This window comes from Lithobates pipiens, unplaced genomic scaffold (genome assembly GCF_037356315.1).
Source record: "Lithobates pipiens isolate NorthernLeopardFrog02 unplaced genomic scaffold, aLitPip1_a1.2 Scaffold_19, whole genome shotgun sequence".
NCBI classification, from domain to species: domain Eukaryota; kingdom Metazoa; phylum Chordata; class Amphibia; order Anura; family Ranidae; genus Lithobates; species Lithobates pipiens.
Genome location: NW_027507764.1, coordinates 334,511,709 through 334,534,979, shown reverse-complemented (window position 1 = coordinate 334,534,979; position 23,271 = coordinate 334,511,709). Strand labels below are relative to the sequence as shown.

Here is a 23,271-nt window from a genome sequence, read left to right as displayed (position 1 = left end):
ATCAGACCACTGCAAATCTGCCAAGACCTGGCCGTCCCTCTAAACTTTCAGCTCAGACAAGGAGAAGACTGATCAGAGATGCAGCCAAGAGGCCCATGATCACTCTGGATGAACTGCAGAGAACTACAGCTGAGGTGGGAGAGTCTGTCCATAGGACAACAATCAGTCGTACACTGCACAAATCTGGCCTTTATGGAAGAGTGGCAAGAACAAAGCCATTTCTCAAAGATATCCATAAAATGTCTCGTCTAAAGTTTGCCACAAGCCACCTGGGAGACACACCAAACATGTGGAAGAAGGTGCTCTGGTCAGATGAAACCAAAATCAAACATTTTGCCCACAATGCAAAACGATATGTTTGGCGTAAAAGCAACACAGCTCATCACCCTCAACACACCATCCCCACTGTCAAACATGGTGGTGGCAGCATCATGGTTTGGGCCTGCTTTTCTTCAGCAGGGACAGGGAAGGTGGTTAAAATTGAGGGGAAGATGGATGCAGCCAAATACAGGACCATTCTGGATGAAAACCTGTTGGAGTCTGCAAAAGACCTGAAACTGGAACGGAAATGTATCTTCCAACAAGACAATGATCCCAAACATACAGCAAAATCTACAAAGGAATGGTTCACAAATAAACGTATCCAGGTGTTAGAATGGCCAAGTCAAAGTCCAGACCTGAATCCAATCGAGAATCTGTGGAAAGAGCTGAAAACTGCTGTTCACAAACGCTCTCCATCCAACCTCACTGAGCTCGAGCTGTTTTGCAAGGAAGAATGGGCAAGAATTTCAGTCTCTCGATGTGAAAAACTGATAGAGACATACCCCAAGCGACTTGTAGCTGTAATCGCAGCAAAAGGTGGCTCTACAAAGTATTAACGCAAGGGGGCCGAATAATTTTGCACGCCCCACTTTTCATTTTTTTATTAGTTAAAATTCGGTTTCACTTCACAATTGTGTCCCACTTGTTGGTGATTCTTCACAAAAAATAAAATTTTTATATCTTTATGTTTGAAGCCTGAAATGTGGCAAAAGGTTGAAAAGTTCAAGGGGGCCGAATACTTTCGCAAGGCATTGTAGCACAGCACGTCACTCTGCTTTAGATAGTGTAGGGAAAGGTTGCTGCTGCTGCTTTGAAGGAGAGAATTAGATAGGAGTCCTGATTCAGAAATCAAATTACTCAGCAATCTACCTTGATTTTGTTGTGTGGGTGCAGTGCACAATCTTTTCACCCTGCCCTGAGCCCAGTGCCAGAGAAAAGATAACTTTTATCTGTTTGTTAGTTAGGTTGGCGTCGGCGGGCATTTTATGCAAGCTCAGTGCACCAGCACTGCGTATGTTACTGTGAGATATACTGTTGGTCTATTCTGCTATTCTAAAAACATCAGTTTAGGGCAAAAAAAAGATATTTTGCAGTGTTTCCTGAATATCTGTATTTAGTGAGATATACCCTTTAGATACTGTTGCTCTATTCTGCTATTCTAAAAACACCCATTTAGGGCAAAAAATATATTTTGCAGTGTTTCCTGCATATCTGTATGTGTGAGATACACACTTTAGATACTGTTTTATTCTGCTATTCCAAAAAAAAAAAAATGTAGAGCAAAAATATTATTTTTGGTGCGTTTTCTGCATATCTGTAAGTGTGAGATACACCCTTTAGATACTAAATAAAAAATATAAGTGCAGCGCTAATTGATGATAAAAGAGATTAAAGTGAAAAATCCCTAATAAATAGCTTATACCGTATTTATCGGCGTATAACACGCACCTTTTTCCCCTTAAAAGGAGGGGAAAATCGCGGGTGCGTGTTATACGCCGACCCCCCGCAGTTCTGAGCCTCTGGGTGGCTTTCAGACGCCTTTGGCTCTTCAAGGCCGCCTTCGGCCATTATTGGCAGCTTTTGGCCGTTCTCGGCAGCCTTCGGCCGTTCTCGGCAGCTTTCGGCCGTTCTCGGCGTCTTTCGGTCGCCTTCTGCTTTTCTCGGCGGCTTCCGGCCGCCTTCGGCTGTTCTCGGCGGCTGAAAGCCCTGCCTTGGAGGTGCTGGCCTGCCCTGCAGCCAGTGTATTTTCTTAATATGTATTTAGCACGGCAGGGAGGCGTTATCACAGACAAGCGCAGCCGCCTGTCCAGAGCCAATTTGGACAAGCTCACGTTCGTTAAAATGAACCAGGCATGGATCCCACAGGACTTGTCCATACCTTGTGCAGAATAGACATGTATACCGGCCCTACCCAGCCATTGTTGTATTTTTGATCTTTCTCACTCTTTTGGGGTGTACCCTAATTTAAAAAAAAAAATTATTAAAAACAAAAACCAGTGTTGGCTGCCTCGTCCTCCTCCACCGCCGATTCCACCTACACCGCCACATCTACAGCCACCTCAGCCTCCTACTCCATATGGACCTCGTCCTCCTAGGTGAAGATTATTATTTTTTCTATTTATGTATTTTATGTTATTTTAAGTTATTTCCCCATCCATTACTTTTTTAGAGCCATTTTAGTCCTCAAAAGTTCGGGTTCCCATTGACTTCAATGGGGTTCGGGGTCAAGTTCGGGTCCCAAACTCAAACTTTTTTGCGAAGTTCGGCCGAACCCGTCGAACCCAAACATCCAGGTGTCCGCTCAACTCTAGTTAAGAGTCATTGTGCTGCACGAAGGTGAACCTCTGCCCCAGTCTCAAGTCTTTTTCAGACTCTAAAGCCCCATACACACAATCAATTTTTCCTTCAGGCTTATCAAAACCATGCCGTGCAAGGGCCTGCCTAATTGCATACAAATTGAAACTCCTAAGGTTTGACCTCATATTATATGGTTTTGGTAAATTTGAAGGAAAAACTCAGCAGAAAAACTGATGGTGTGTATGGGGAATAACAGGTTTTCTTCCAAGATTGCCCTGTACTTGACTACATCCATCTTCCCATCAACTCTGACCAGCTTCCCTGTTCCTGCTGAAGAAAAGCATCTCCACAATATGATGCTGTCACCGCCATGTTTCACGTGGGGATGGTATGTTCACGGTGATGTGCAGTATTTGTTTTCTACCACCCGTAGCATTTTGCTTTTAGGCCAAAAGTTCAATTTGGGTCTCATCTGACCAGAGCACCTTCTTCCACATGTTTACTGTGTCCCCCACATGGCATCTCACAAACTGCAAACAGGACTTCTTATGGCTTTCTTATTGCCACTTCCATAAAGGCCAGATTTGTGGAGTACACAACCAATATTTGTCCTGTGGACAGATTCTCCCACCTGAGCTGTGGATCTCTGCAGCTCCTCCAGAGTTACCATGGGCCATGGATTGAACAGTGCTTTGTGAGATCTTTGGATATTTTGTTATAACCTAACCCTGCTTTAAAATTCTCTACAACTTTATCCTTAACCTGTCTGGTGTGTTCCTTGGCCTTCATGATGCTGTTTGTTCACTAAATTTCTCTAACAAACCTCTGAGGGCTTCACAGAACAGCTGTATTTATACTGAGATTCAATTACACACAGGTGGACTCTATTTACTAATTAGGTGACATCTGAAGGCAATTGCTTCCACTAGATTTTAGTTAGGGGTATCAGAGTAAAGGGGGCTGAATACAAACGCATGCCACACTTTTCAGATAATTATTTGTAAACAAAATTTGAAAACCATTAATCATTTTTCTTCCACTTCACAATTATCTGCCACTTTGTGTTGGTCTATCACATAAAATCCCCCAAAAATGGTTGTAACATGACAAAATGTGGACAATTTCAAGGGTTAGGAATAGTTTTTCAATGCACTGTAAGCAGATCATTCAGCAAAAAGCTCTGGAGCATGGACTTCCTGCAGCTTAGGATTGTAGAGAGTGTGGAGCCAGGCTTCCTCTGATTGGCTGAGATGGAGATTGTGATGTCTTCCATGCATCTCTCTGTCTCTCAGAGGAAGCCTTGTATTTGTTCATAATATACAAAACTGTGAATGGCTGAACAGTGCTTAACCTGACTCCATTTTGTTATGAGAAGTTCCTGTTTTGCTGGCAGAACAAAGCGCTCTATACTGTATTAACCGCTTCCCGACCGGAGCACAGCGCTGTACGTTGGTAGAATGGCACAGACAGGCAAATGGGCGTACAGGTACGTCCCTTTAAATTTGACACTGCGCTATCACGTGTGCCAGTCGGGACCCCCGTGAATTGAACCCAATTGCCGCGGGGATACCCGCGATCGTCTCACAGGGAGGAAGAACGGGGAGATGCCGATGTAAACAGCATCTCCCTGTTCTGCCTAGCAACAAGTGACACTGATCTCTGCTCCCTGTGATTGGAGCAGAGATCAGTGATCTGTAAAACACAGCCATGCCCCCCACAGATAGCAACACGCCCCAGGACACACTTAACCCCTACACTTCCACCTCCTGGTTAACTCCTTCACTGCCAGTGTCATTTACACAGGAATCAGTGCATTTATATAGCACTGATTGCTGTATAAATGACAATGGTCCCAAAAATGTGTCCGATGTGTCCGCCATAAAGTCGCAGTCACAATAAAAATTGCTGATCGCCGCCATTACTAGTAAAAAAAAAAATTATTAAAAAAAATGCCATAAAACTATCTACTATTTTGTAAATGCTATAACTTTTGCACAAACCAATCAATAATTGCTTATTGCGTTTTTTTTTTACCAAAAATATGTAGAAGAATACTTTTTTTATATATATTTTTTGGGGATATTTATTATAGCAAAAAGTAAAAAATAATGAGTTTTTTTTCAAAATTGTCGCTCTTTTTTTGTTTAAAGCGCAAAAAATAAAAACCGCAGAGGTGATCAAATACCACCAAAAGAAAGCTCTATTTGTGGGAAAAAAAGGAGTCCGGGCACAACGTTACGTCACATACGGCCTCGATGGATGTACTACCCTTTTTTTGGCTGGAAAGCCGAGATCTGGGGACATAACAACCGCAGATCTCGCTGTAAAGAGAACTTGTCATGCCCTATTTCATGGGATGTTTACATTCATTGTAATAGGATAATCAGTGATCAAAACTATTTTTTGAAAGGGAAAGTGTAAAAATAATAATAAAAAAAAAAAGAAAATAAACAATAAAAAATAATGCAAGCGTCCCTGTCCCCTCGTGCTCGCGAGAAGAAGGTCGTGTCTGCATAGGTAAACGACGCTCTTTAGACAGCTATTTAGACTGAGGGGATTCTTATGACAATACATATTAAAATACATCCAATACATCTTCATAAAATTTTCCACAACAAATCCCAAACAGATTCAATGATGTTGAGATCAGGGCTCTGTGAGGGGCAAACCATTACTTCCAGGACTCCTTGTTCTTCTTTACACTGAAGGTAGTTCTTAGTAACATTGGCTATATGTTTGGGATAATTGTTCTGCTGCTGGATACATTTGGGGCCAATCACAGACCTCCCTGATGGTATGGCATGATGGATAAGTATCTGCTTGTTTATCAGCATTGAGGACACCATTGATCCTGACCAAATCTCCAACTCCTTTTGGAGAAATACAGCCCCAAACTTGCAAGGAACCTCCACAATGTTGCCTGCATTTATTTATTAATATTCCTCTCTCCAGCCTTTCTGTGAACAAACTGCCTCCTACTACAGCCAAATATTTGGGATTTAAACTCTTCAGTCCAGAGCACGTGCTTTGCTTCCATTTTTCTGTACCCCAGTTCCTATGTTTATGTGCATAGTTGAGGCACTTAACCTTTTTTCCATGTCAGAGGTATGGCTTTATGGCTGCAATTCTTCCATGAAGACCAATTCTGGACATACTTCCCCAGATAGAATTTCCATTTAGTAACTTACCCACATTGGTAAGGAACTAATCTTTGCGCTTTGTGTCACAATATAAAATCCATTTTTTTTTTTTACAGGTTCTATTTTCAAAGAAAACTCAAAAGTAAAACGGAGGGATGCTGCAGGTCTGGAAAGGGCCAAAGAAACTGTGATTCCAATCAAATCTCCCCATCTCTTTCCAGGTAGTTATTCTTATAATATCTTTTTCTGCTTTAGAATGTACAACAAACTGGGAGTTTTACAAAGTTACTGTTATCTACGCATGCACAAAGTAGCAAAACCACCCCTTGTTTGGAATTACTGTGTTCAGCAGCTATATAATATTGCTAATATTAAACAAACAATAATCACGTATAAAGTTTTATTTCCCTAACTTGTTAATTACAATCACATGATAAAAGTGAGAGTACTCAATTGAGAGGTCAATTGCTAGAATTATTGCTCTCGCTCTATCACGGCGATACCTCACATGTGTGGTTTGAACACTGTTTTCATATGCGGGCGCAACTTACGAATGCATTCGCTTCTGAGCATGAGCTCGGCGGGACGGGGCGGTTTAAATTTTTTTTTTTCTTATTCATTTTACTTTTTACACTGTCCTTTTAAAACATTTTTTGTTTCACTTTTATTCCTATTACAAGGAATGTAAATGTCCCTTGTAATTGAAAAAAAAGCATGACAGGACCTCTTTAATGTGAGATCTGGGGTCAGAAAGACCTCAGATCTCACATTTACATTAAAATGCTATAAAAAAAATTAATAAAAAATGAATGTCTTTTTTTTTTCACAAAAAAGAGCAGAGTGGGTGCCATCTTTCCCTCACTTGGCTCCAGGCTGTTAAGGGTAAAGGACGGCTCCGGTATGCAGCGGAGACGACCGAAGCACGGCAGGAGGCCTCTCCCACCCTGATAAAAGTGATATTGTGGCGAATCCGCCGCAGAGACCACTTTTATCTGAAAGCGGACCGCCCGCTGTTGAAGAGGATATTGGGGTTATGGCAGCTAGCTGCTGCCATATCAACGGTATTCCACTCCAAACAGCCAACATATGATGGCAGGTGGTTCGCAAGTAGTTAAAACAATCTACTGAACTGGCCAGAACCACCTCTGGAGAGAGTCTATTCCACATTTTCTCAGCTCTTACTGTGAAGAAACCTTTCCGTATTTGTAGATGAAAACTTTTTTTTTCCTTTAGATGTAGTGAGTGCCCCCCTTGTCCTCTGTGATTACCTTAATGTGAATAACTCAACACCAATTTCACTATATGGATCCCTTATGTATTTGTACATGTTGATGATATCCTTCCTTTACCACTTCAGCCCCGGAAGATTGACTGCTGAATGACCGGGCCATTTTTTGCGATTTGGCACTCGGCTTAACTGACAGTTGCGTAGTCGTGCGACACTGCACCCAAGCAAAATTGACATCCTTTTTTTCCCACAGATAGAGCTTTCTTCTGGTGGTATTTGCATCCTCTGCAGTTTTTATTTTTTGCGCTATAAACAAAGAAAGAGCGGCAATTTTGAAAAAACACAATATTTTGTACTTTTTGCTGTAAGATATATTCCCATTTTTTTTTTCTCAGTTTAGGCCAATATGTATTCCTCTACATATTTTTGGTAAAGGAAAATTGCAACAAGTGTATTTTGATTGGCTTGCACAAAAGTTATAGCATCTACAAAATAGAGGATATATTTATAGCATTTTATTATTATTATTCTTTTACTAGTAAAGGCAGCGATATGCGACTTTTATCGGGACTGCAACATTATGGTGGACACATCGGACACCTTTGACACATTTTTTGGGACTGTTGGCATTTATACAGCGATCAGTGCTATAAAAATGCACTGATTACTATAAAGATGTCACTGGCAGGGGTTTACTGTGTTCCCTGTGTGTGTTTCTAACTCTAGGAGGAGGGGACTGACCTAGAGGAAATGACAGCCACTCCTCTATCTGCTGGAGATGCAAGAGTTTACATGCAGACTTCCTCCACATCTTCTGGACCTGTCCTGTTAAAAGTCATTTTTGGGCTCAGATCTTGCAGTTCATTGCAGCTGTTACTAAAATTCAGATATTCCCGAACTTAGATGTCTGTCTCTTGAGTCTTGTTGAACCCCTGGCCCATAAATGGTTACTAGTATGCTAGGTCTGCTACTATTTTCTGCTACAAAGGCTCTTGTGCCGGTTTGGAAATCCTCAGCCCCACCAACCCTTACTAAGTGGAAAACCCTTATAAATTCTGTTCTCCCATTGTATGCTCCGCTATATTTTGTAAAAATGTGGTTTCCCTAGGTGGAAAATTCAGATACAGCGTCTACAGGCCAATGTGAGTTCTCTCTAAGTACGTTTGCTGCTGTTTTGGCTATGTGGCCACGCAAGAGACACACTCTTATGCCATGAAAAATTTTGGATGGTTTTTCCAACGGAATTCCGCTCAAGCTTGGCTTTTATACACACAGTCACACAAAAGTTTGCTGAACTTTCGATCGTCAAGAACGCGGTGATGTACAACACTACGACAAATCGAGAAAATGAAGTTCATTGCTTCCGAGCATGCGTCGGAATTGCTACAGACGAGCGGAATTTCCGATCTGAACTTTTTACGACCGAAAAATTGAGAAACTGCTCTCAATCTTTTGCTGACTGGAATTCCGCCAGCTAAAATCCGATGGTGCATACACATGGGCGTATTTTCCAACCAAAAGCTCTCATCGGACTTTTGCTGGCGGAATTTCCTATCGTGTGTACATGGTATTGGGCTCATTGGTGCTCCCTCCCCTCTTTCTTTTATTTAACTTCATGGTCTGCTGATGTATTAATGATGTCCTATGAAGGATCTAGTCCATTTTATGTACACAATGCTTGGAAGCTATGGCTCGTACATGTGTTTCTTTGGCTTTAGAGCTTACCTGTGAAAATGCTTTGATGTATGGTGTTATAGAGGTGGAGGTGTTTCCTGTTCACCAGTTTGTAACCATGAACCATTGGTATTACTTGTATTTGTATTTTACCATATGCTTTAAATTAAAGCGGTTCTAAAGGCATGACATTTTTTTACCTGAATGTATTTCCTGCAAGTGTTACTAAAGGTTACAATTTTTTTTTATTATTAAAATAACAAACATGTTATACCTGCTCTGTGCCATTGCACAGAATGGCCCCAATCCCCCTCTTCTTGGGTTCCCTGCTGGCGATCTTGTCTCCTCCTCTTTTTCGTGTGTCCCCTTAGCAAGTCATTTGCTATGGGGACACACAGTGTCCGCTCGCTACTGAGCTGTGTGCCTATGGAGCCACTCTCCATTGACACACACACCGGGGCTTAGCCCCTTCTGCCCTCCACTTCCTCCTTACTGCATTTGATTGACAGCAGCAGGAGCCAAGGCCCTGTATGAAGAGGAAGAGAGGGGAGAAGAGATACAGCCATGCACAGCGCTGTTCCCCTTCACACATAGAATGGGGAAGACAGCGAAATATAAAATGTTTGCATGCATTAAGGCAAAAAACATTTTTAGCTTTAGTAGTTTAGTATCGCCTGCTTCACACCCCTAAATGAGTGCCGAGTCACGTTGTGTGCTTCAGTTAATGCACACAGCCTGGCTTTGGATCAAGCCCACATATGTGCCACCATAGGAAGTGAATTCCAATGGTGCACACAGAAAAGAGGAGTTTAGAGTGCTGGCAGGGGACCCCAGAACAGGAGGTTTGGGGCTGTTTTGTGCAATTCCATTGCACAGAGCAGGTAAGTTTAAAATGTTTGTTATTTTTAAAAAAAGCCTTTACAATCAATTTAATAAACAGAATTAATTCATTCCACAGCACCTCTATAATTGTTGGGGTATTAAAGAGGAAGTGAACCCTGATGGACTTTACTGCCTCTTTTTTCTCCTGCAAAGTAAAAGCATAATGGGCTAGAATGCATCGCATACTAGCCTATTATGTGGCTCTTGCCTGCAAATGAAGCCTGCGATGTCCCCGCTGGTGGCCGTATCCATCTTCGCCCCTCTTGCTTCTGGGGGCCTGGACTCTGGCCCTGTGACTGGCCGGAGTCACGTGATGTCCTTCCCACGCATTTTTGAGGGCCGTTTCTTCACAGCTCATGCGCCAATTACATCATCAGCACACTACAAGCTAAATATCTCCTAAACAGCACATGTTTAGGAGATATGTACAGTACCTATAGGTAAGCCTTATATATACCTATAGGTACAAGTAACAAAAGAGGTTTACAACCACTTTATTAATGTTTAAATGAAAGAAATGCAGATTTTTAAAATGTGTGAAATTTTTTAACATTTACAAAGTAGTATATGGAGATGTTTCAAAGAAAGCTTTCCTGACAGACTCCATGGCAGCATACGTGTGGGTTTAGCTCCGTCTCCACTACTACCCTATAGAACCCCACTCCCATAAATCTTTGCTCCGAGCCAACGGCCATGTTCCTTAACTAGCCTACTCCAGACACTGGGAGGGGACTCCTGCTGCCATGGAGTCCATCATTAAAGGAAAATTACAGTAAGTATTTGATATGGGAGACAATTCAATAGCAATTCAAAGGTAAGCATTTTATACTTTAACAATTTTATACTTAACTATACAGTAGTTTCAGACTCAAGTATACACAAGAACATAGAAAATGGCAGCAGGTGTTCTGGGCGGATGAGTTCAAATTTTAAATTTTTGGCTGTAGCAGGATGCAGTTTCTTTGGAAAGGGCTGGAGTCTGGTACAATAACGAATGTCTGCAGGCAACAGTGAAGCATGGTGAAGGTTCCTTGCAAGTTTGGAACTGCATTCATGCAAATGGCGTTGGCGATTCGGTCAGGATCAATGGTGTCCTTATAACTGAGAAATACAGACAGATACTTAGCCATCATACCATACCATCAGGGAGACGTGTGATTGGCCAAACATACAGCCAATGTCATTAGAAACTATCTTCAGTATAAAGAAGAACAAGGAGTCTTGGAAGTGATGGTTTCAATTGAGTCTGTCTGTCTGGGATTACATGAAGAAACAGAAGGATTTGAGGCAGCCTAAATCCACAGATCTGTGGTCAGCTTTCAAAGATGTTTGGCAGTACCTACCTGCCGAATTCCTTCACAAACTGTGTACCTAAAAAAAAATGATGCTGTTTTGAAGACAAAGTGTGGCCACACCAAATATTGATTTGATTTGTATTTCTCTTCTGGTAAACTAGTGGCACTTCTATTTCTGAAAGTATTCTTTACAGCATTTGTTCACACCTGCCTTAAACTTTTGCACAGTAGTATGTGTGTATACAGTATGTTTTATTTGTTTATTTTCTTTTTTAGATGGCACTCTGGGTGAAAACCAAAAACAGAGTCAGCTGCAGGCAGATTTGAAGAAAAAAAACAAAGGAGCTTCTGAAGTATGGTATGTGCCTTCAAAAACAGAATTGTTATATGTGGTAATCTAGTATACGCGTTGTCAGTAGGAGAAAGAAGCCAAAGTTACTACACTGTGAACTATACCCTTCTACTTACAAATATCAAAACATTTTTAGTTTTTTCTGCTTAGACAAAAATTCCCCTAGCTACACATTTAACCACTTGAGTCCCGGAAGATTTTCTTCCCCCTTAATGACCAGGCCATTTCTTTTCTTACATCAGGGGACACAGAGTAATAACTATATGGGTTATATTGGCGTATCAGGTGCTGGACACTGGCACACCCCTTAAGGCGTATACTTCCCCCATATAACCCCTCCCATATTACTGGGAGTCCTCAGTTTTTTTTCCAGTGTCTACGGTGTTGAGCACAAGTAAGGATGTGTTATGCTGAGCTCCACGGGCAGTAATCCTTGATGAGAGCCAGCCATCCTGACCAGATCCGTTCTGATGTCTCCGTAATGGACTAAATGAATGGTACCCGGGCCTTGTAATCCGAAGACACAAGGTTTTGCTTGCGAATGCTTTGAGAGCTCGGCCCTGGGATCCAGTACTTTTTGGTAGTAAGGCCAATAAAAGTTTACTGGCAGGGTGCTGTCGCAGGTCCAGGATTGTGGGTCAACCTGAGTGTTCCCCGGTTCCTGAAGGTTTCCTTTAAAGTCTCAGAGCCTGCCGTGAAGGGCGAAGATTGAGATTTTATCTCTGATAAAACCCTGTTGCGAGGATAAGGTAGGGGAGATTTTCTCAGGAATCTCTCCTTCCATGTATTGTGTTGTCATGTCATGTCTATGTGTCACCACTGGAGGCTGTATTGAGCACTCACCATTCTGACGCTGGAAACAGCAGAAGCTCCATTCTCCTCTCCTTCTAAGCCAGCTCAGACCCTCAGGTAAATGAGAAATGGGGGTCTGATTACTTCCTGGGCCCCCAGATTGGCGGTTTTTGTCTGATTTGATGTCAGCCAGCTGCCTTGTTTTTTTGTGGAAAAAAAAAAGTTTTTGGCAGGCCGCGGATTTAGCCCCCCCCCCCCCCCCGCCATTATGCAGGACACTCGCGCGGGAGACTTAGCTTCTTTTTTTTGAAAGAGGAAGAGGGGGCCATATTCCACACAGGGGGCATGGCTAATGGTGTCAGACACCAGCCACACATGCAGGAAGCATTGTAAAACCCTGTGAGAGAAGCTGCTGCCTGGCGGTGGAGGGACAGAGCAGAGTGGTTGCTGGTCAGGTTTGGTGACACAAGCATTTACCTTTTGACAACATTGTACAGCACAGCTAGGATTAATAGCAGTTTGTACTGTATTATAGCCTAGCAAATGTTACATTCTTTTGCTGGTAGTGCCTCTGCTTTGTACTGTAAGCTATGAGTGGCAAAGGGACCAGGAACTCCTCTAAGAATTCTAAGGGGTTAATGGTATGCAACAAACTAAAAACCCTTCCAAAAGAATGTCATCCTCCCCTGAGAGGTATACGGCTAGTCAGATGACCCATCAAGGGTAGAACACTTCTGTACCTATGTATTTTATACAAACGGGTTTTTTCTTCTACCATTTAAAAGATTATTGCTATGATGTCTCTCCATAGTAGGACTAAACATAGCAGATTCCCATCTAGTCCTCAGGGCCCTTTTTTTGAGGTGCAGGAGGCTGAGGATCAGGTAGATCTTCCCAAATATTGGAAGATACTTATCTTTCCTCTTTGGAGGATCTTAACAGGGAGGGAGTAGCCGCACAAGTCAGGTGTTCGGCTACTCCCTTACTTAACCCTTTTGTTGCCTGCATCACAGGCTCTTGAGTTATCTACCTCTAATAAGGTTCATTTGAACCTCCCCTACCTGGGGATGTTTTACCTATTCATGCATAGCTATGTATTCTGAATGGGAAAATTTTATGAAAGAAATGGGAGGTTCCAGCTATTAATGCTGCAATCACCTCAGTGAGCAGAGTCTCACATGTCCATGGATAATGGACTGATGTTAAAGGATCCAGCAAGTTAAGGTTGGATTTTCCTTTTAAAGACAGGTTTTTTTTTGCAGTCCTTGCTGCAATTGAAGTATCTTAGTCCATTAACCCTGTAACGTCTGCTCCACTATTTTGGTGGAGCACATTTTGAGTCACGCCAATGCATTGGAAAATGTGGAATCCAAAGGGTTAAGGAACAGGTGCGAGATACCTGATATTCTGCCTGATCAGCAGGCCCGGCAAGGGGCTGGTGTATTTGACACACTGTGTCTCACAGATGCTATGAAGGACTCGAATGTTTAAGCCTTATGGCTTATACTTGGACTAGTGCATTCTTGCAGAGGTTCGTGGCTGAAATATTGATCAGCCAAAGCACAAGGGGAAAACCCTTAGCCAGTTTGTATCCCTTCCTGGGGTATGGCTATTTAGAGTGGATAAGTACATCCAAAAGGGGTAAAGCTCTCTTTACCAGTAAAAGGAGGTTAAACATGTCTCCTTTAATCGTGCAGCCTCTCCTATGACTGGGGCATCTGCCTTTAGGCAGTCTCGACTGTCTCATTCGTCAGGTTCAGGAGAAGGTTCCCAAGGGCTGCACCAGGATCTTGGGGGCAGAGAGCCCATAAAGCAGAATGCTAAGACCTTCTCATGAAGGAGCACTCCCACTCGTTTGGGTGAGGGGAAAGGTTCTGTGATTCTCAAGGTCTGGCAGGAACAATGTTAAGAGCAGAGGGATTTCTGGATTTTTTTTTTCTCTAGGTTACATCTAGAGTTCCAAGAGCCCGGATGGCTCAGTCTGCTTTCGATCTGAGGGTCCCGGGTTCGGGTCCATGTTTGGGTGCTGCCTGTGGGGTCCTTGAGGCTGCTGATGCGGCAGTCTTTATGCAAGAGTTTCCATCTCCTCAGAAAATGCTCCTAAGGTTCCAGAGAAAAAAAAAAAAGAAAACGAGATGTCTCTCTTTCTGATATCAGAGATTCCCTTAGTGGAACAGGGGGTTTTGGCTCAAACCTTTTAGGGTTTCAGAGCCAAACAGAGAGGTAAGACCCATTCTAGATCTCAGACATCTGAATCTGCACTTAAAAATCCGATCCTTTCATAATTCAATCGGCTGTGTCCATCCTGCAAGGAGGGGAGTTGTATATCTCCATGTGCCAAAGTTTCCCGCTTACCAGAAATTTCTGCGGTTTGAAATATAAAATTTTTGTTTTCAGTTGTGGCACTGCCATTTGGCTTAGCTACAGCACCACGAGTGCTCTGAAAGATTCTGGCACCTCCGTTAGCCAGGTTAAGGGCTCAAGGCATAACAGTCCTAGCCTATTAGAAGATCTACTTTTAATAGATCACTCAGGTCTAAAACCAGAGTCTGATCTCAGCTGTAGAGATCTGAAATCTCTAGGTTGGATTCTCAGCCTAGGAAGATTCTCCTTAAAACCATCAAGGAGGTTACTTGGGGAGCTGGTTATAGATACCATACAGAAGAAGGTATTCTTACCCGAGATGAGAATCAGTTCCATTGTAGGACTAATTCAACTTATCAGGACAAAGGAAAAGTCCTTCATTTGGCTGCAGGATATTTTTAGGGGAAATGATGGCTTCCTTCAAGGCCGTCCCTTACACGCAGTGTTACTCAAAGACTGCTTCAAGACACCATCCTGTCGGTCTGGAATAAAGAAGATTCAGGCCTTGTTTGTTTCCAATACGCTTGGCTCCTGACATAGGTCAGAGCCTAAATTGGTGGTTATTATCTACCAAGAGGGAAAATCTTTAACTTGGAAGGTGTTAACAACAGATGTCAGCCTGCTAGCCTGGGGAGTAGCCTTGGAAGAAGATTCTGTCCAGGGGAGATGGTCCAGGTTAGAGGACCTTGCCTATTGACTTTTTTGGAAATTTCAGGCAGTGCATCTGGCCCTAGAATCTTGTCGGTCCGACTACGGGACTGTCCTGACAGGATTTTGTCTGACAGGGCCACGGCGGTGGCTTACATCGATCACCAGGGGAGACACGAGAAGTTGCGCAGCCCAAAAATAGGTGAATAATGTTCTAGCTTTGGCAGAACACAACACTCCTTGCCTATGGGCAATTCTAATTTTTCAGGTGTACTACTTGAGACGCCAACACCCATTTGCATCCAGATTCATTAATAAGGTCTACAACTTTATGTCGAACAAGGGGTCCACTAGCAGGCAGAACCTTGTACCAGGTCCGGTATTTGACTGTTGAATCCCACTCTAAAAAAGATCGTGGGTGATCTCCTTCGGTAGTGTCTACTTTGACTAATGGCAGGAAGCCAGCTTCCAGAATCACTTACTGGAAGGTATAGGTTTCATGGTGTGGATCCGGGGGTTGGCACCCCAAGAAGTATGTCAATAGGCAGGATTCCTGATTCCTACATATGAAAAATCTACCGAAAAGGAAAACCCCTCAAAATGGCAGGACTTTTTAGGCATAGACTGAAAAACTTACAACAGGTTTGTAAAAAATGATACAATCATTTTATTATAGAAAAATCGATAATTAATAAAAAAGAAACTATACAAAGAATTATACAAAAAATATATAACTTATTCCAAGAATAAAAAACAAATAAATTCTTTTCATATATAAATGTGCCCAAATGGAGACAGAATCGTTTATACACATCTGATTACAGTAATCTTCTGCATATGATTTATCCTGCATATGGGATCTGAAATGAAGCTGGCCTTGACTTCTATCAAGAGCCAGATCCAGATCCAGTCCTCGTCTGTGACTTTTCCTATGGCCTCTTGCTTCCCACTCTTGGTGCATAGCTTATTCAGGGGGTAACACGGTTTATTCCCCCTATCAAGGCACCTCTAAATCCTTGGGATTTAAAATTGGTCTTATCGGATTTGCTAAATCAGCCGTTTGAACCTTACGGGAAAATTCCCTTGATTCTTTTGACAAGAAAGATAATCTTTTCTGCTTGCCATTTCTTCTGCTAGAAGAGTATTGGAACTAACGGCTCTGTCTTGTAAGAGCCATATTTCATCATGCATAAGGATGAGGTGGCTTTATGCCCTAATCCTGAATTCTTACCACAAGTTGGTAACGGGTTTAAACCAAGATATTATTCTTCCTTCTTTTTCCCCAGAGCCTTATCTGGGGAAGAGAAAGCACTACATTCTCTTGATGTAGTAAGAGCGATCAGAGTCTATTTAAGGGCGACCGCTCAGGTTTGCAAAACACCGGTTTTGTTTGTACTGCCAAAGGGTCCAAGATGTGGACAGGCAGTGTCACGATCCACTATTTTCCAAATGGGTTTGTCAAGGTGATTGTTCAAACTTCAGCTTAAAGAAGAAAAATCTTCCTTCTCATATTAAGAGCACACTTATTCAGTGCGATTAGTGCCTCGTGGGTGGTGCATCATCAGGCCTCTATGGCTCAGATCTGTAAGGCCAAGACTTGGTCTTTGATTCATACGTTTATCCGATTTTATCAAATCGATATTAAAGGCCATGAGGATATTGCCTTTGGGCACAGCATACACTGCAGTCCTCTGGCCACCTGTTTCTTTGTTCTGTCTCCCCCCCCCCCCCTTCAGTTGGCATTGCTATGGGACATCCCATATAGTTATTACTATGGCTCTGTGTCCCCTGATGTAAGAAAAGAAATAGGATTTTTATAACAGCTTACCTGTAAAAGCCTTTTCTTTGATGTACATCAGGGGACACAGAGGTCCCTCCCTTCTTCTAATACACTTGTATTGCTTGGCTACAAAACTGAGGACTCCCAGTAATGGGAGGGGTTATATGGGGGAAGCACACGCCTTAAGGGGCGTGCCAGTGTCCAGCACCTGATACGCCGATATAACCCATATAGTTATTACTATGGCTCTGTGTCCACTGTTATAAAAATCCTATTTCTTGATCATACATCACGGGACACAGGAGCTTCATTACATAGTGGGTTATATAGGCACCTCTGGCGATTGGAGACTGGTTAACCCCAATTAAGGAGAATTCCTCCCCTATATAACCCCTCCCATATGGGAGGCACCTCAGTTTTTTCGCCAGTGTCTATGGTGGTTGGTCACGTAAAAAAACTTTAGCTCTGTGCAGGTCCCTGCGGGGGCCTAAGGGCTACAGCAAACCAGATCCATACCTCGGGCCAATATTTGACTCCCAAGATGGTATGGTACCCGGGCCTCGTCAGCCGAAGAAACGAGGTTTGGCCTGTAAGTCCTCTCCTATTGGAAGACTGGGCTCTGGGAAAACCAGACTTGGTGTACTGTTTTTACAGAGCGCACGAAAGTTTCTGGCAGAGTCTTTTACATGGTCCAGGTGGGAGGCTCTTCCGAGAAAGAGCCCCAGGTAAACCTGAAGGTTGGCTAACACTGCCCGCCTTCATGGGTGAAGGCTGGAATTTGTCTGTTTCAGCAATTCTTGCGGCGAGGACAGGTAAGGGAAGTTAATCCTATACATATAATTATATGATGGATTTCTTCATTTTGAGTAGTTGTATGTCTTACCTGGTTTCCACCACTAGAGGGAGTAAGAGCAGCCTGATGCATACTTACATGCCTTTCAGTACACACGCTCAGTGAAGCCTGGTTCTCTAGCTGTCTCACGTCTCCACTGCAGTCCCTGCCACAACAAGGTAACACAGGGGTCCGACGTAGTCTGGGGGTCCCACGCAGCTCCGGTGGAGTTCTCCTTTCCCCCCCCTGGATCCCGCGGTCCTCGTGCACGTGCACCGGGCGCGTTCCCGGCCTAATGGAGGGGGGGGAGTGTGGTTGTGAGCCGTGCACGTCAATGTGCACGGCGCTGTACTGCGCAGGCGCCAGGCGGAAGATTTAAAAAGCCCAGAGCGTCAGGGGGCTGTAAGTGGAGACACAGGAGCTGTGGGCAGTAAGCATCCGTGGGGATTGGATCCAGGCAAACCTAGACACCTACTCAGCATCAGGTTGTGCAGTTTAAGCATATATATTTATTGTGAGACTTTAAGCACAACAGTGATTGCACTTGTACTAGTACCTCTGCTTTGTAGCTTAGGACTATGTCTCCTTGTAAGAGGGTCTCAGGGGGAGGTAACAAAGGCACTGGTAAATCACCGCCTAGGTCCAGGGGTTCTAAAAGTGCCTGTAAGTTACCATCCCCCCCTGCAAGACTGGAGCCAGCCTCTCAGGACGAGTCAGTGCCCCTGTCAGGTTTTGCAGCCTCTCCTAATGTCCCAGCCCCGGTTTATGTCACTGATGACTCCCTTAGGGCTACATTGGAGGGTTGAATAGGAGAATAATGAATTTTATTTCTGCTTCCCTGAAAGATAGCAGGAAAAGGGGTAGATCCCCTCCCTCTGCTGAGATTCCTCTTTCAGATGATTCTTCGGGCGGGAAGAGATCCGGGACAAGTGGGTGATCTCTTCGGTATCTCTGGGCTACAGGCTAGAGTTTCAGGAGATTCCACCTTATCGCTTTCTAAGGTCAAGGATCCCCAGGGATCCAGTAAAGCAAAAACTGCTATTTCTGGCCTTAGATCACTTACTATCCCAGGGGGTGATAGTAGAAGTGGACCCAAAAGAACACGGTTCAGGGTTTTACTCGAATCTCTTCACCGTTCCGAAGCCAAATGGAAGTGTCAGACCTATCCTAGATCTGAAGGATCTGAACCGTTTTTTACGCATCCGGTCCTTCCGAATGCAGTCAATCCGCAGTGTGGTCTCCTCCCTGCAAGGGGGAGAGTTTATGGCATCAATAGACATCAAGGATGCATATCTCCATGTGCCAATTTTTCCCGCACACCAAAAATTTCTAAGCTTCGCGGTAGAGCGGTGCCATTTTCAATTTGTGGCCTTGCCGTTCGGGCTTGCTACGACCCCTCGAGTCTTCACAAAGATTCTGGACCCTCTCTTGGCAAACCTAAGAGCTCAGGGTATAGCCGTCATGGCTTATCTAGACGATTTGCTTCTCATGGAGAAAACAGTAGCATTCCTGAACCACAGCGTCACAAGAACGCTAGAACACCTGGAACGCCTAGGTTGGATTATAAACCTAGAAAAGTCGTCCCTATAGCCTGCCACCAGGTTGGAATACCTGGGTATGATCATCGACACCGCTCAGGGCAAGGTGTTTCTTCCAAGGCCAAAAGCCTTGGCCATTGGGGATCTGGTGTGCCTAATTCTGGGCAGGAGATCTTCCCCCATTTGATTGTGCATGAGACTGTTAGGGAAAATGGTCGCCTCCTTCGAGGCCGTCCCATTCGCCCAGTTCCACTCAAGGCCTCTGCAAAGATGCATCCTTGCGGCTTGGAACAGAAAGCCCCAATCCTTGGATCTTCCGATGCGTCTATCCCCAGGGACACGCAGGAGTCTCGTCTGGTGGTTACTCCAGACGTAGATCTGTTTGCATCCATGTTCAACAGGAAACTGGACAATTTTGTGTCAAGGACAAGAGATACACTTGGCTCCAAATCATAAGCCCGCAACCAAAACCTCCTGGTCTCCACCAACCGTCTTTGGGCAGACTATCTCCCCAAAGACCAAAGCCAAGAGTCTCGGGGTTATTTTAGACGCACAAATGTCAATGGATGCGCAAATAGGAGCAGTAGTCAGTCGATCTCACCATCTGCTGCGCATGCTTCGCAGACTCATCCCTTTTATCCCAAAGAATGACAAAGCAGTGGTAGTTGGAACAATCATTAATTCACGACTGGACTACGCAAACTCGCTTTACATAGGATTACCACAATATCAACTTGCGCGATTACAACTGATCCAAAACACGGCGGCAAGGCTGATAACAGGAAAAAAACCCTGGGAATCCATTTCTCCTTCACTGAGGAGCTTACATTGGCTAACCGTAAAAAATCGGATCACGTTCAAGACCCTTTGCCTCACCCACAAATGCGTGCATAGAGAAGCTCCGCAATACCTAATGGAGAAAATAAATCATTACACACCAAACCGCAGTCTTCGATCAGCCAACAAAAACCTCCTCCTCGTGCCCAAAGCCCGGTATAAATCCAAGGGGGATCGGAGATTCGCTGTCCAAGGGCCTCGGCTATGGAATGCTCTACCAATAAACATCCGCCTGGAAGAAAATCACCTGGCTTTTAGGAAAAAACTCAAGACCTTCCTCTTTTAGCAGATGATCAAAGCTCGCCACAGCGCCTAGAGGCGATTCAGTTCGCATTGTGCGCTATATAAGTATTTCATTCATTCATTCATTCATTCACTTGCTCAGGGGTCAGATGCTCTGACAGTTCCCTGGGATCAGTACAATCTGATCTATGCCTTCCCCCCGAGCCTGCTTCTGTCGCGGTTCCTGGGAAGAGTCAAGAGGGAGACAAAATCGGTCCTTTTGGTGGCCCCGGCTTGGCCCAGGCGACCGTGCTACGCAGAGATCATGAAGTTGGCAGTAGGCAGGCCATGGATCCTCCCTCTCTGGCCAGATCTGCTCTCACAGTGTCCAATTTACCATCCTGCTTTACACAGTCTGAATTTGATGGTTTGGCTGCTGAGACCCACATTCTGAGAGACCGTGGCCTTTTGGGGCCAGTCCTTTCTACTCTGGTCAATGCCAGAAAGCCGGCCTCCAGGCTTATTTATTACAAAATCTGGAGGGCATATGTTTCCTGGTGTGAACTCAGGAAATGGCATCCTAGAAAGTATGTCATTAGCAGGATCTTGGCCTTTCTCCAGTCAGGCCTAGAAATGAATTTGGCCATAAGCACTATCAAGGTGCAGATTTCCGCCCTGTCAGTGTTTTTTCAGAAGCCACTTGCATCGCATTCCCTGGTGCGGGCTTTCATCCAGGGGGCCTCGGCTTTGCAGGGGCAACCATTTGAACCTTTGCATCTGGCTTCATTAGTTCTCCTGACTAAAAAATTGGTTTTCTTGGTAGCCATATCCACGGCTAGAAGAGTATCAGAGCTAGCAGCTCTTTCCAGCAAGGAGCCGTATCTAATTATTCATAAGGACCGGGTGGTCATGCGTCACAACAGGTCCTTTCTACCTAAGGTGGTTTCGGGATTCCATTTGAATCAAGACGTAATCCTACCATCCTTTTTTCCGGACCCACAGTCCGCAGAAGAAGAATCTTTGCACACTTTGGATGTGGTTAGAGCAATCAGTATATATCTTCAAGCAACTGCTCAGATAAGGAAAACTGATTGCTTGTTTATTTTGCCGGAAGGCCCTAGGAAGGGCCAGGCAGCGTCAAAATCCACTCTCTCAAGGTGGATTAGACAGGTTATTTCTCAGGCCTATAGTGTAAAGGGGAAGATTCCTCCTTTTCAAGTGAAAGCGCACTCAACGAGGGCTGTAAGTGCTTCTTGGGCAGTGCATCACCAGGCCTCCCTGGCTCAGATCTGTAATGCTGCAACTTGGTTCATTCACCAGATTCTATCAGGTAGATGTCAGAGGGCAAGAGGATATCGCCTTGGGGCGCAGTGTACTGCAGGCTGCAGTTTAGGTCCTCCGGTCCCTGGCGGTCTATAATTATGATCTGTGTCTCCCTCCCCTCAATCTGAGCATTGCTTTGGGACATACCACTATGTAATGAAGCTCCTGTGTCCCGTGATGTATGATCAAGAAAATGGGATTTTTATATATAGCTTACCTGTAAAATCCTTTTCTTGAGAGTACATCACGGGACACAGGGCTCCCGCCCCTCTTGGGTTTTACGTGGTTTCTTATTGCTTTGCTACAAAACTGAGGTGCCTCCCATATGGGAGGGGTTATATAGGGGAGAAATTCTCCTTAATTGGGGTTAACCAGTGTCCAATCATCAGAGGTGCCTATATAACCCACTATGTAATGAAGCTCCTGTGTCCCGTGATATACTCTCAAGAAAAGGATTTTACAGGTAAGCTGTATATAAAAATCCCATTTTTTTTTTTTTGCAATGCGGCACTGTGTCACTTTAACTGACAATTGAAAAACATTTTTCATCAGTTTAGGCCCATATGTATTCAGAGTGGTTTGCGCAAAAATTCTAGCGTCTACAAAATAGGGGACATATTTATGGCATTTTTGTTATAATTGTAATGACGGTGATCAGCGATTTTTATCAGGACTGCGACATTGCAGCGGACATATTGGACACTTTTGACACTTTTTGGGACTAGTGACATTTATACAGCGATCAGTGCTATAAAAATTTACTGATTACTATATAAATGACACTGGCAGGGAAGGGGTTAACACCAGGGGCGATCAAGGGGTTAAATGTGTTCCCTGGGAGGTGTTTCTAACTGTGGGGGGAGTGGACTGACTTGGAGTACAGAGAGATCACTGTTCCTAATCACTAGGCACAAACGATTACTCTGTACTCCCTTGAAAGAACGGTTGTTGTCTGGTTGTTTACATTGACAGATCCCCATTCTGGCTCTCTGTGGAGCGATCACAGGTGGCCGGTGGACATCATGGCTTTGCCCCCATGTTGATGGAGGCAAGAGCCTCTTCCCAACATCCCTGGGCTATGGTTGTTGGGGTCTGCTGGCAGGGGGCTTATAGGAATCCGGAACCCCCCTTTAACAAGGGGGCCCCCAGATCCCACCCCCCCATGTGAATGGGTATCGGGTACATCGTACCCCTACCCGTTCACCCTGAAAAGCAGTGAAAATCTAAAAAAAAACAGATCCTTTTTTGACAAGTCCTTTATTAAAGAAGAAGCCCCAAGCTGTCTTCTCCCAGTGCTGTCTTCTCTCGGTGCTGTCTCCTACCTGTTACAAACTTCTCCTGGTGTCTTCTCCTGGTGCCGTCTTCTTTTTGTACCGTGTCTCCCCGAGCTGTCTTCTTTTGCTGTGTTCTCCCCAAGCTGTCTTCTTGTGCTTTCTTCTTGTGCTGTCTTCTTCCTTGCCGCTGATCACTTGTCGTCACAACGGCGAGCTCTATGGGTGACATCATCCAGCGTGCCAGACAGTGAGGGACAACACAATGAAGTAAGATCCTCAGGAGGAGAGTGGCCTTTTTTTTTGCGGCGAGGAAGAAGACATCTCCGGGAGAAGACATCAGAGGAAGACAGCTCGGGGAGTAGATGGCACCAGAAGACAGCTCGGTGGGAAGACGACACAAGAAGAAGATGGCACCGGTTGAAGTCAGCACCAGGAGAAGATGGCTCTGGAAGAAAGCGGCACTGGGAGAAG

The 23,271-nt window shown here is 44.2% G+C and overlaps 1 protein-coding gene across 3 annotated transcripts in view; it reads left to right on the top strand.

Moving 5' to 3' along the window:
- The window catches only part of LOC143996801 (vacuolar protein sorting-associated protein 4B-like), a 97,422-nt gene that overhangs the window by 31,554 nt on the left and 42,597 nt on the right, over positions 1 to 23,271 (top strand). For 2 of the 3 annotated variants that reach the window (XM_077492077.1, XM_077492076.1), the window contains 2 exons: positions 5,876 to 5,980; positions 11,115 to 11,196. In XM_077492077.1, coding sequence (XP_077348203.1) covers positions 5,876 to 5,980; positions 11,115 to 11,196 — 187 coding nt within the window. The remainder of the gene's footprint in view (positions 1 to 5,875; positions 5,981 to 11,114; positions 11,197 to 23,271) is intronic. The other variant, XM_077492078.1, reaches the window with a different exon arrangement.